This window comes from Garra rufa, chromosome 15 (assembly GCF_049309525.1).
Source record: "Garra rufa chromosome 15, GarRuf1.0, whole genome shotgun sequence".
NCBI classification, from domain to species: Eukaryota; Metazoa; Chordata; class Actinopteri; order Cypriniformes; family Cyprinidae; genus Garra; species Garra rufa.
In genome coordinates this window covers 42,809,181-42,823,801 of record NC_133375.1, presented here as the reverse complement: position 1 = coordinate 42,823,801, position 14,621 = coordinate 42,809,181, and the positions used below count along the sequence as shown (strand labels likewise).

General features: G+C 34.1%; 1 protein-coding gene across 1 annotated transcript in view; it reads left to right on the top strand.

The window, feature by feature from the left end:
* Window positions 1–1,105: 1,105 nt before the first annotated feature.
* The window catches only part of efna5b (ephrin-A5b), a 131,503-nt gene continuing 117,987 nt past the window's right edge, over window positions 1,106–14,621 (top strand). The window contains exon 1 of the mRNA XM_073819676.1: window positions 1,106–1,746. Within this exon, the coding sequence (XP_073675777.1) occupies window positions 1,622–1,746 (125 nt within the window). The 5' untranslated portion in view covers window positions 1,106–1,621. The remainder of the gene's footprint in view (window positions 1,747–14,621) is intronic.

Below are 14,621 nucleotides of genomic sequence, written 5' to 3'. Positions count from 1 at the left end.
GATTACGTCTATTAACATATTTACTGACATATTGCTTAAAACTTACTGATTTAAAAATTGCAATTAAATGCGCAATGCACATATTAAGCCTAAAATATATTTTAATGTCACCATTGATGTGGATTAACCATGATCTTTACTTAATATCCTAATAATTTTTGGCATCAAGCCCTATACCCTTACCCTGTACCACAAAACCAGCCATAAGTGTAAAAAAAAAAGAAGAGGATTTGAATAAATAAGCTCTCCATTGATGCATGGTTTGCTAGGATAGGACAAAATTCAGCCGAGATGCAACTGTTCAAAATCTGGAATCTGAGTGTGCAAAAATATTAAGAAAATTACCTTTAAAGTTATTCAAATGAAGTTCTCAGCAATGCATATCACTAATCAAAAATTAAGTTTTGATATATTTGCGGTAGGACATTTACCAAATGTCTTCATGGAACATAAACTTTACTTAATATCCTAATGATTTTTAGCATAAAACTCTGTACTCTGACCCTGCACCACAAAACTAGTCATAAAGGTAAATTTTTGAAAAATTAAGATTTGAATAAATAAGCTTTCCAATAATGCATGGTTTGTTAGGATAGGACAATATTCAGTTGAGATGCAACTATTTGAAATCTGTAATCTGAGGGTGCAAAAAAAAAAAAATCTAAATATTGCGAAAATCACCTTTAAAGTTGTCCAAATGAAGTTCTCAGCAATGCATATTACTCCTCAAAAATTAAGTTTTGATATATATGTGGTAGGAAATTTATAAAATGTCTTAATGGAACATGATCTTAATATCCTATTGAATATTTTTTTTTGCATAAAATAAATCTTTATTTTTGGATTTTGCGTATATTTAAATTTTGTTTATAATATTTGGTTTTAAATAATATGTTAGAGTATTATTTAGTATCTATCAGTCTGTCTATCTATATACATCGATTGTTTATCTCTCTTTAGTTTATATTTATGAAGTGCAGGCTTGTGGGCGTGGTTTGCGTTGTTAGCGTCCCGCCCACCCAAATTCCGACCAATGGGCTTCCCCTGCGCTCCGCTGTAACCGAACACACATTCGCAGTGAGCGGCGCTGGGTTCACATCATCATCACACCTCCTGCAGAACCGAAAGCACATGAACTAACAGATGACCCGCGCGCTCCTTCATCTCTCCCGCATTTTAGAATGACGGAGTGTGACGCGCGCGTCCGGAACGCGGGTGTGTTTATCGAGCTCTGCGTTTCTCTGAACGGACTTCAGCTCTCCATCTCTCTGAGATCTGTCTGAGCTTCTGTCTCCGCCGGGCAACTTCTTCAAATCTCTCCGCACGGACTCTCTCTCGCGCTCTCTCTCGGACTAAACACCGCGCTTCTGCTTTGTAGTTGGATGCGTGCTTCTTTTGTTTTACAAAAGAATGAACCCTAAACACTGACTGGGTGAATTTTTTTTGTCTCTCCAGCGGCGCAGACCACAGTTATTGACCGTAGTGCGGACATTCACACCACTGACAAGATCGTGGACATCTCAACACTTGCTCCACTGTCTGACATCAGCCGCGTCGCCACAGATGTGAATGAAACTCGACTGAAGCAAGAGGAATATACGTGTCCAAGTGAGCCGTAGTGATGCTGCAAGTGGAAATGATCATATTCGTGGGTGTGATTCTGTGGATGTGTGTATTTAGTCAAGAGCCCAGCTCAAAGGTGATGGCTGATCGATACGCGGTCTACTGGAACCGAACCAACCCCAGGTGAGCGGATCTCTGTCTTTAGAATCGCCGCTGCTTTGCGCGAACTTTGAATACGTGACACTTTCACTTTGCATTTATAGAGAGATGTTTAACATCCATGCAGGTTTATAGCTACTCAAAAATAATAGAATTATTATTTTAAGTCGGCAAGCGTTGTTTATATGAGCTATATAACAAGCGCTTTATAGATGCCGCGTATCTGCAACTAATGCGCGGAACAATATCTAATTCTGTTTAGTTTTATGAATGCATATTTTGTATCATAAACAAAAAGTGTCAGCAAAAGATTAAACAGTTGGAAAAAAAATAAAAATAACGCTGATTTTTCTTTTTAAAAAATGCCATGAATTGTATTCGATGCCACGCATTTATTGACAAATCGACTTAAGATAGAGTTTCGGCCCTCTACGTTCCGTCTCTAAGCTTACTTCAGTGTTTGGTTCCCTACAGTCTTTAATTCTCATTCAGGTGGTTTCTGAACACAATTACAGTTGATATGATACATATTTATATTTGCATAAGTGTTGACATTGCTGTACTGAAACCTATAAATCGCCTAATCGAACGCTATTTCCGATAAACAAAGGTTGCACTGTAAATTAATTCTTGTGCATGGCTTTGAAGCGTCGATTCAGTGATGCACAGTCAAACTCTGAAATACTGTAATATATAAACTAATTCATAAAGGCTATATGTTATCCTGAAATTATTTTTCAATCAAACCTTAGTTAAAAAGCAGGTGTGTGCTGTTTTTGTGGATATTAAAAGAGACGCACGGTGAAGGAAAGCAATTGAGATCTGCTTCTCAGGACTGAACACAACTGTAAATGACTTTGCAATTCTCAGTTCAAATAAATAAATAAATAAATGCATGTTAAAATATCTTGCAGTGTTAAAAAGTGCTGAATGCATTTAAATATTATTTAGATGCATTTAATAAAGCAGTTTTTTGCTAATATAAAAGTTCATTTTAAAGCGAAAGAAAATAACCTAACATTGGCTATAGAATATAACTTGACTCTCTGAATGACTGTTGATGTTTGGTTTATTTATTTCAGTTCTAGTCACTATTTTGCTTGCTTTGTTATTAAAAAGATCAAATTTTGATTGCATATCCACACGTTTACGCTTTTCATAAAAGTAGCAAAGTCTTATTTTTTTCCCGTACAGCTTAAAGAATAGTTGCATATCATATTTAAAACTTGTTTGCAAGCGGCTGACTGCTGTCAGAGCGAATAGATCTCTGCTGATGAGAAGTTTTGCGGTCAGAATTTCTCTCCTGCTTCGAGGGCGCAGTTTATTTATGTGACACTTTGTTTAAACAGGGACAAAATGCAAAGTCAGGTTTCATTTTCATTTGTGACGCTGAAAAGCGGTTGATCATTTTGTTGCATAATTAAGAAAAAAGTGCGTGAAAAATAAATGTTTCAGAATCTAAAGTCACGTATTTTTTTCTCCATGTTTTTGGGGAAATAAGCCAGTTCCCAGAAGCCCAGATGGTTTGCAGTGATTCACGTCAAGGCCTATAAGAATCCAGTGGTTTCCGAAGTCTTTTATTGTCTTGTTTTTGCTTGAGGGAGGCAGATAGTCTCACAGAAAGGATCATTTGTGACTTTCTCATTTTGATGTCCAGTAATCTTGTTTGTAAGACTCATACACCCTCACAATGATCTGAAAAAGACATGCATGCAGGACATATTATGAACACATGGACGTAAAATTTCATGGACCAGAATGAATTATTTCCCATCTGGAACTTTAGAAAATTTCAGTAGTGCATCCGCTCTCTTTGTATTCATCTCACAAGCTCCGACTGAATATCAGAAGGGCATATAGATCGACTCGGGCGTCTGCTGGCTGTCCGCATCTCCGTTCTAAGTATGAATCGTTAATTGGTTAATTACTCGCTGCACCTTTGGCACACTAAACAGCCGTAATGAGGAGACGCGCACCGTTTCCCATGCTCGAGAAACCCCGCCAGCCAGATTTCCCTCTGACTTCCTTCCACTTTAGCTGCGACTCTCTTTATTTCTCAGTGCCATGCTGCGCAGAGAAAATGAATGAATACAATTAGATATTTCAGGAGCTTCATTCTGGCTGTGCGGCTTCTCCGCTGGAGACCCAGGCGAAGGGGTCACACGCTCTCCGAACGGAAACCCCACATATATTCGGCTGTAACACGATAGTTGGGTTGCTTGCGAAAATGTTCCATGATGAACCAGTCAGAAATGTGTTCCCACTCGACTTAAATGTGCAGGACCATCCGGCGTTTATGGGACGACTGTGTTTACGGGAGCACTTGCCGTAAAACTACCTTAAAAACAATTGCAAATCTCTATATATGTATATTTTAAAATGCATATCATTTTTTTCAAATAATTACTTTTAAAAAAATGTAAATCTTTTTATTTGCATTTATTAAATTTTTGGGGATAAAAATATAATTTATATTAAATGTATTCAAAATTAAACAGTATGCATAATTATTTATTAAAGCTTTGTTTGTAATAATAAAGTATTTTTTAAAGTACTTTCTATTAAAGTTTTGTTTGCAAAAACTATTTTGCATACTACTTCCGCTTTGCATGATTTATCTCAGAAGAATTTTTGTGAGAGAGAAGTTTAGCCACATTCTAAATCTCTCTCTCTCTATATATAGATTTATGTATTTTGTAATGCATGTAATTAAAAAAAAATAATTACTTTTAAAAAACATATTTTTTATTTGCATTTATTAATTTATTTGCAATTTTTTAAAAATTAAACATAATGCATAATTGTTTATTAAAGTTTTGTTTGTAATAATAAAATATTTTTTATTTAGCATTTTGTAAAGTACTTTCTATTAAAGTTTTGTTTGCAAAAACTATTTTGCATACTTCTTCCACTTTGCATGATTTATCCCAGATTAATTTTTAAGACAAAGAAGTTCCCACCATTGTTTAACCACATTCTAAATATCTCTCTCTATATATTTTAAAATGCATATAATTTTTAAAAAATAATAACTTTTTAAAAAAATGTAAATCTTTTAATTGCATTTATTACAATTTCATTTGCAAAACAAATTTGGGATAAAATATAATTTTTTATTAAATATATATTATTTAGCATTTTTTTAAAGTACTTTCTATTAAATTTTTGTTTGCAGAAACTATTTTGTGTACTTCTGCCGTTTTGCATGATTTATCCCAGATTAATTTTTAAGACAAAGAAGTTCCCACCATTGTTTAACCACATAGAATTGAACCTTTCTGACCTCTGCAAACTCCACATGTAGCAGTTTATATGTACTTGCATGTATTTTATGTGCATTTTAGCACCTCTTAAATCTCTCTTTATTGTTACAGCTTAAAATGTACAGCAATGCATGATCCAGCTCAGCTGAGAAACATAAAACATGGTCTGTTCCTCATGCATGTGGCGTTCCTGTTTGCTTTCTACAGCCATTTCTGACTGCTGCTCCAAATATGAAAACAGAACCTCTTATTCTTCAGTCTTAAACGGATCCTGCTGCAATTGGGACTGACTTGACTAGTTTTGACACTGCCTATTTTCCTCTTTTAGCCTTGTAAAACTTCTCCCGCGGTATGTAAAATGTGCCGTGCCTTTTTGCTGTCGAAATTCATTCTCCAAGATGGTTTACGTACTGGAGAGTTCAGCAGGTCCATGAGAAACCTGTTCTGGAGAACGATTACTGTGATGATTTTAAACAACAGACGATGACATAAAGGACAGCAGATTTGTAAAACAGAGACTTGGGATGACAGTGGATTCGAAAAATAACTTCACGGTTCTCCTGCAGCAGCTCATTAGGTGCTTGAAAAGGCAGCGGGACGTTTGTGCAACGCAACAGTTCTTTATTTAATAAGAGAGAAGGAGCCAGGGATTTACTGTCTGTTGTTTTTAGATACATAAAATGCTTTCTCAGGATAAGGCTTTGTAAACTTTGATGGCAGTGCGTCGGTGTCGATCTGCTGGGACTCTGACGGTCCATTCCGCTCTGGATTAGACGTACATGAGCGAACGCTGGAGACACGCAGCTGCCGCAGGTTTTTTGCCGTGCAGTTCACTTTGGACGAATTTATTATCAGCAGCATTCTAGATGATTCTCTCGTGTAATTAGATTTATGTAATTAATTTAGCCCAGACTCTTATTGGGTTGTGTGTTTAATCTAAAGCCAAATGCCTTAATCTTCTGGTCCACTTTTAATGTGCAACGGAGGAATGTGAGTCAAATACGCCCTTGTGCTGCAGGTTTTGGTTTTGTTGCATGTTTTGTGCATCAGCTTTGGTAGAGCTTCTAAAGAACTAGACTGTTGTCATGCATGCATTGTTTTATTTGGTTTTATTATAATGCATAGTTAATATTCAAAGCGTGAGAGCCACATCCAGCAAATAATGGTTAAAAAACAACAAATGCACAAGACAGATGTTTTGGTAGAGCTTCTAAAGAACCTTTACTAAACAAGACTGTTGCCATGCATTTTGTTTTATTTGGTTTTATTGATAATGCATAATTTATATTCAAAGCTTGAGAGCCACATCCAGCAAATAATGATTAAAATAAACAAATGCATAAGTCAGATGTTTGCGCTTCATCTGGTAGCAATAGAGGAGCGTTTGAAGAACTTTTGTGAAGTTAGTGCAGTTTATTTTATTTGCTTTTATTCATGATGCATGCTTAATATGAATTAATTTTTGAAACGTAAGAGCCTCATCTACCAAATAATGGTTAAAATAAGCAAATGCATTTAAAAAAAGGTACGAAAACTGAAAAGGTAGACCTTTGTAGCTTATTTACCCCAAAAAGGTGTGTTTTAGTACCTTAAAGGCACATATTTGTACCTAAATTAGTACCTGAATGCTACAAATTAGTACCTTTTGAAAGGGTTCCGCCCTAGTGACGCCTTTCGTACCTTTATTCTCAGAGCGTGCACAAGACAGATGTTCTCTGTGCATTAAAAGAGATTATTTTACCAAACAAGGCTGTTGTAAACAATGCATTTTGTTTTGTTAGGTTTTATTCATAATGCATATTTAATATTTGAAATCTGAGCACCTTCTCCAGCAAATCATTGTTAAAATATGCTAATGCATTGAAAAACGCTGTCATTGGGATGATATTCTTTCAAAAGGTATGCCTTTGCACCTTATTTACCCCCAAAAGATGCATTTTAGTACTATGAAGGCACATATTTTTGCCTAAATTAATACTTAAATGGTATATTTGACATATTTGGGATCCTGGGCCACAAAACCAGTCATAAGGGTGAATTTTTTGAAATTGAGATTTATACATCATCTGAAAGCTGAATAAATATGCTTGTCATTGATGTATGATTTGTAGGATTTGACAATATTTGGCAGACATGCAACTATTTGAAAATCTGCAATCTGAGGGTGCAAAAAAATCTAAATATTGAGTAAATCGTCTTTAAAGTTGTCCAAATTAAGTTCTTTGCAATGCATATTAATAACCAAAAATATATTTACTGTAGGAAATTTATAAAATATCTTCATGGAACATGATCTTTATTTAATATGCTAATGATTTTTGGCATAAAAGACAAATCGATTATATTGATCAATGCAATGCATTTTTGGCTATTGCTACAAATATACCTGAGCCACTTAAGACTGGTTTTGTGGTCCAGGGTCACATTTATGTTTGTGCATTGTCTGGTAGTAATAGAGCAAGATACTTTTACTGAACAAGATTGTAAAGCAATGCAATTTATTTTATTAGTTTTTTTTATTCATAATGCATATGTAATATGAATCAATATTTAAAAACCGGTAGTAATAGAGGAACAGCTTTTTTGTTTTATTTATCTGGATTTATGTGTGATGCATATTCAAAATGAATTAGTATTTGAAGCTTGAGAGCCAACGGATAATGGGTAAAACACACACACAAGTGTTTTAGTGCTTGCAAAGCAAGATCCTTTTACTGAACTAGACTTTTTTAAAGTGTTTGGTTTTATTTATAATGCATATATAGTGTTGAAATGTGAGAGCCTTATCCAGCAAATTATGATTAAAATGAGCAAATGCATGCAAAAAAATGTGCAAAAGCTGTCTTTGAGATGATTACCCTTTGAAAAGGTACACCTTTGTACCTTATTTATCCCCAAAGATGCAGCTTAGTACCTTTAATGGTACATATTTTCGCTTACATTAGTACCTAAATGGTATATTTTACATTTTTATGTTTGTGCATCATCTGGTAGTCATAGAGAAAGCATTGCAATTCATTTTACTTGGTTTTATTCGTAATGCATATGTAATATGAATCAGTATTTGAAGGTTGAGAGCCTCATCCAGCAAAAAGTGGTAGTACTAGAGGAACAACTTTTGAAAGGCAAAAGACTTTTGTGAAGTTTATTCAATTTATTTGATTTATCTGGATTTGTTTGTGATGCATCTTCAATGTGAATTAGTATTTGACGCTTGAGAGCCAATAGATAATGGTTAAAATAGTTTGTGCATCATCTTAGTGCTTATAAAGCAAGATCCTTTCACTGAACAGGACTGTTGTTAAGTAATGCAATTTCTTTGTTTGGTTTTATTTGGAACGCATTTTTTAAATTTTGATATTTGAGAGTCTAAAATAAGCAAATGCAAAGTACAAAAACTCTCACTGAGATGACCATTGCACCTTGTTTACCCCTCAAAAGATGCTTTTAAGTAACTTAAATGTATATATTTGCACCAAAACATATACCATTACATATATATGATATACGTGCATCGTCTGCTAGTAATGGAGCTCGTAAAGCAAGATCCTTTTACGGAGCATGACTCCTTTGAAGTAATGCAATCTGGTTTTATTCATATGCATGTTTAATATGAATTAATATTTGAAACTTGAGGCTCATTTAGCAAAAAAGGGTTAACAAATGCAAATGCATTAAGGCAAACCCCTAAAAGGTGCGTTTCAGTACCTTAAAGGAACATATTTCTACCTGGAGTGTATTTTGTGCATAGTCTGGTTGTAAAAGACCTTGTAAAGCAAGATCTTTTTACTGAACGAGACATTTATTTGGTTTTAATTATGCTTAAAATGTATTATTATTTAAAATTGAGAGAAAAAATGCTTAAAATATGCACATGCAATAATGCAAACCCCTAAAAGGTGCGTTGTAGTACTTTAAAGGAACATATTCCTACCTAAAGTGTACATAGTAGTATCTTTTGTGTGTAGTCTTGTAGTAATATAAATCATAAGGCTTTTTTCAGTGGATTTTATTCTATTTGGTTTTATTCATAATGCATGTTTAATATGAATTAACATCTGAAACTTAAGGTTCTTATCTGGCAAAAAATTGTTAAAATAAGCAAATGCAAAAATACAAACACCTAAAAGGTGTGTTTTAGTACCTTAAAGAAACACATTTCTACCTGGAGTGCACATATTAGTATCTTTTGTGCATAGTCTGGTAGTAATAGAACGTATAAAGCAAGAAAAAGTAAAGTGCATTTTATTGAATTTGTTTTGATTCATAATGCATGTTTAAAAGTGATTAATAATTGAAAGTTGAGAGCCACATCAAACAATAAATGGTTAAATGAAGCAAATGCAATAATGCAAACCCCTAAAAGGTGTGTTTTAGTTCCTTAAAGATACATATTTCTGCTATTTTTTTATGCATAGTCTGGTAATCAAAGAACTCAAAAAGCATTGTGCGACTGTTGTAAAGTGGATTTAATTTTATTTTGGTTTTAGTCATAATGCATGTTTAGTATTTATTAATATTTAAAACTTGAGACCCTCATTTGGCACATTTTTTTTAAATAAGAAAATGCAATAATGCAAACCAAACAAAGGTGTGTTTTAGTACCTTAAAAGAACATATTTCTACCTTAAGTGTTCATATTAGTATCTTTTGTGCATTGTCTGGTTGTAATGGAACGTGTAAAGCAAGATCCTTTTACTAAACAAGACTCTTGTGATGTAATGCAGTTTATTTTATTTGCTTTTATTCATATGCATGTTTAATATGAATTAGTATTTGAAACTTGAGAGCCTCATCTGGCAAAAAATGCTCAAAATAAGCAATTGCAAAAATGCAAACCCCTAAAAGGTACATTTTAGTGCCTTAAAAGAACATATTTCTACCTTAAGTGTTCATATTAGTATCTTTTGTGCATTGTCTGGTTGTAATGGAACGTGTAAAGCAAGATCCTTTTACTAAACAAGACTCTTGTGATGTAATGCAGTTTATTTTATTTGCTTTTATTCATATGCATGTTTAATATGAATTAGTATTTGAAACTTGAGAGCCTCATCTGGCAAAAAATGCTCAAAATAAGCAATTGCAAAAATGCAAACCCCTAAAAGGTACATTTTAGTGCCTTAAAAGAACATATTTCTACCTGAAGTGTACATATTAGTATCTTTTGGTCATAGTCTAGTAGTAATAGAACTTGTAAAGCAAAAAAAAGTAAAGTGAATTTTTTTTAAATTAGTTTTTATTCATAATGCATGTTTAAAATTGAATAAAAATTGAAAGTTGAGAGCCTCATTCAGTGATAAATGGTTAAAAAAAGCAAATGCAATCATGCAAACCCCGAAAAGGTGTGTTTTAGTATCTTAAAAGAACATATTACTGCCTGAAGTGTACATTATATCTTTGTGCAGTCATTTTACCGAACAAGACTGTTGTAAAGTGCATTTTATTTGGTTTTACTCATAATGCATGTTTAATATGAATTAATATTTGAAACTTGAGACCCTCATTTGGCAATAAATGTTTAAAATAAGCAAAAGCAATAATGCGAACCCAAAAAAGGTGTGTTTTAGTATCTTAAAACAACATATTTCTACTTGAAGTGTACATATTAGTATCTTTTGTGCATAGTCATTTTACTAAACATTTTGCATTTTGTTTGCCTTTATTTATAATGCATGTTTAAAAATGTGTAAAAATCTAAAGTTAAAAAGCCTCATCCATCAAAAACGGTTTAAAATAAGCAAATGCACAAGACAGATGTCGGTGCATCGTCTGGTAGTAATAGAGGAACGTTTTACTGAACACGGCTTTTGTGCAATTTATTGTATTCATTTAATGTGAATTAATATTTGACGCATAGTGTTTCTGAGTGTTCGAATGCTTTATTCGTAACGCTGCATTGGTCTAAATGTGGCATGACGCCCGTGTGGCTGGTGCATCGGTCATGCCTGCTTCACCCGTGCCATTCCACATTCACACCTCCGTTTAAGGAAAATAAATCAGTCTCCAGCTGCGGGCGAGTTCTCCAGAAATTGAAACGGGTTTGGCGAGAGTCGGCGGCCAGGTAACGCGCCGTAAGATTTCATAAGTGCAGAGAGTGAGTTTTCTTTTGATTATTTTTAACGTGCATCACTGTTTACTCCGGCGAGCGGCTCCTCGTCCAAACAAACAGACAAACAAGCCGAGCTCTCGCCGCTCTCCCGACCGCCCGCTGCAAATATTGAGCGGCCGGTTCCTCTCTCTCTTCCTCACGGCCAGGCCTCGACCGCTCTGAAAGGCCACTATTGTTTCCCCTCGCTGTCGCCTCTCCACAACCCGGGCTGAAAGTATGCATGCATTTAGAGAAAAGGAGAGCAGGAGAGGATGAAGGGGGGTGAATGGAGAGCGCTTCATGGTGCTGCTTGTAATACTCTCTGCGTTTACAGGGACGCGGCGAACGGGTCACAATGGAGGGCAGAGGCGATTTCCCTCGCCGCCGCTTTCTCCCACGCCAAGCGGGGTTTCACAGATGCATGTGTCTGGCCGCTTCTACCGGCCGTCGAACAATGTAGGTGACATTTGGGAGCTCGGGGTCTGTGACGAGCCCTAAGCCGACAGGATTAACCCCAGAAGCGGCCTTTGTCCTTCTTGAAGTCCTCCGGGGGCGGAGGGGCTTTCGCCATGGGTCCGGGGTGTTTTGTTGCACCCGAGATACAGTATCAGCCCTCGCCGTTGTTGTAAGGATGTCGGAGCCGTGCACAAAGCACAAAGGAACGTGATTTGCCTTCGCTTTCCCAAAACACTCGGGTTCCCCTGCGTCAAGCGCAGAAACGCTTGACCGAATTTATGTTTCTCAAGATCTAAAGAGCTTTTGATCTGAAGGGTTTCTGCTTAAAGGCTTCGAATTAAGTTTGTAGACAAAAAGTTGTGCACACATATGAATTAATTACAAAAAAAATATTTATTTTATTTTGTGTGTTCGTTTTTATATGTGTTATATTTTAAACATTTTAAATGGTATTAAATAAAAAATGTAAAAATATACATTTGTATTTAAAATGTAAATTTTTATAATTTATATTAAAATTGTAACAAATATAATGTAATATTTTATAAACATATTATTTATTTATTTATTATACAATTTTGTTTTTGTCAGATATACCCGATTGAATTAGTTTCTCAAGATCTAAAGAACTTTTGAACTGAAGGGTTTCTGCTTGAAGGCTTCAAATTAAGTTTGTAGACAAATGTAAGTTGTGCACACATATGAATTATTTACAAAACATGTATTGATTTTATTTTATGTGGTTTTTTTGTGTATATTTGAAACTTTTAACATAGAATTAAATAACATTAAAAATACACATTTGTATTTAAAATATACATATTTATAATTTATATTAAAATAGTACAAAAATAATATTTTATAAACATTAATAATATTATTAACATTATCAACATTATATTTTTATTTTATATATAGATCTAAAGGTTTCTGCTTAAAGGCTTCAAATTAAGTTCGTAGACAAAAAGTTGTGCAAACATATGAATTATTTACAAAGAAATTATTTTCATTCATTTTTAAATGTATTGTATTTTAAACATTTAAAATAGTATTAAATAAAAAAAAATATTTATTTTATATAACTTTTTTTATTTGTATTTCAAATATAAATTTGTATAATTTATATAAAAATTGTAAAAAAATATATTTTATGAACATTTGAATATTATATGTTTATTTTTTATGTGTATTATATATATATCTCATAATATCATATGAAGTAAACATAAAATTACAAATATCAATTTTCCAAAAATGTTTACATTTCTTGACCACTATTATTTTTAGTATTTTTAGCATTTTTTCATTGATATACTATTCCAGTTTTTATTCATATTTTGAATGAGTTTTTATTTTTCCATTTCCATTTCCATTTATTGTTATTATTATTATTTTTTTCATTTTTAGTAATTTTGGTTGTTTTTAATTTCTATAGACCTCTTATTAATTTCTATTTCTGTTGTAGTTTTAGTTGTTTTAGTACATGAAGTAAAACTAAATTAAAAAGATCAATAAAAAAGCTGAAATAAAAAGCTTGTTTAATTTGATTTCAGATAACATTTCTTTTATTTCAAGCAATAACATTTATTTTATTTTATGTATTAACTTTCAGTTTTATTTAACTATAATAACCCTGGTTTAAGTATTTAATGTCAAAGACCAAGAAACATTATTATATTTTTAAATAATAATAATAATAATACCAATTAAAAACCATTTTTATTTTACTTCATTTTAGTGTTTATATTTATTTATAATTTATTTTTTATAATGGATAACTTGAATGGATGCAATGTGCAATTTCTAACTTTTTCTTGTAAAATGTAGAAGATATAAAACAGAACGAGTAAATGTGACAAACTTGACTGGTTGTGTAAAAAGAAAAGCCTTGGGTTTATAAACCAGTTTCTTTTGTCTTAAGCATGTGGTCAAGTATGTTTGACATCTTGCAACTAAAAGTTTGTTGATGTTGCTCTTGTAGATTTTGCAGCCTCACCTGGAAAAGCCGGCGGTGTTGCGGTCGTCTGACAGAGGTTTGTTTGTTTAGCGTCTCTGGGACTGAAGTGACTCTCGGTCTCCTCGGCGTCCCCTCATTCATGAGGTAATGGCGTGGAGTCACTAAAGGGCTTAAAAAGCCATCGGCTCATTGTCTAGTGACACAAAACCCTTTCCTCTTTAATCCCTCTTCCTCTCCTCCATAGAAACCTTCCTGCACACATTCGGCATTCATATTAATCAGTGTTAAAGGCCTAATGAGATAAATAAGACTTAAGAGGAACCCTGGAGTGTCTTTGGAAGTCCGCAGAAACAGTTAAGTTATAAATATCGGCCCGGACAGTTGCTTTCAGCGCCTGAGAACGTTTAATTGTGCTCTTCTGTTCGCTCTCGCAGTTCGGTTTGACTGAGAAGTTGAAATGCTCATTTCCAGTGTCCCGCCAGGATATTTAGCATCTGTTTCTAAAGCCGTGTTTGTTTGGCTGCTGATCTCTGTGCTTCCCAAACCTCAAGCTGTTTTTTTGCCCTCTCTGTGCTCAATGGTCCGGTCCGCACGGAAAAGGCCATCTGGGGCGGCTTCTCTGTCTCTCTCTCTGGACTAATCGGGGATTACTGGCCCTTTACATGTGCTGTAATAGGCTCAGGGCTTTAGGGGCTGTTGGGGTGTCTCCTGCGCTCCTCTGTTTGATTTAGGCCCAGTGTTGTGGCTACTGCGGCCCACTGACGGTCAGTTAATGCCGACGGGTCACCAACATCCAGATGGAGAAGGTGGATTCGTTCACTCAAGACAGAGGTCTAGTCTAAAAGTTCACAGCTTGTGGCTGATGATATATAAATATAAAATACTTGAGCTACATACGAAGAGAAGCATCTGGAATTAAGGATTTTGTGTGTTACACACAAAGCATTTTAAGATTGTGAGATTAAAATTGTGTATTAACCATCAGAGGTCCTCTATTTTTTTTTTTTTACTGATATAAGAAATATATAAATATGATTATATAAAGAATTGACTAAATGCATAATTAATTTTAAGGAAACAAAATATTCAAGATTATATTATTTATTTGAAGAAATCTGCACAATTTATTTTTTGT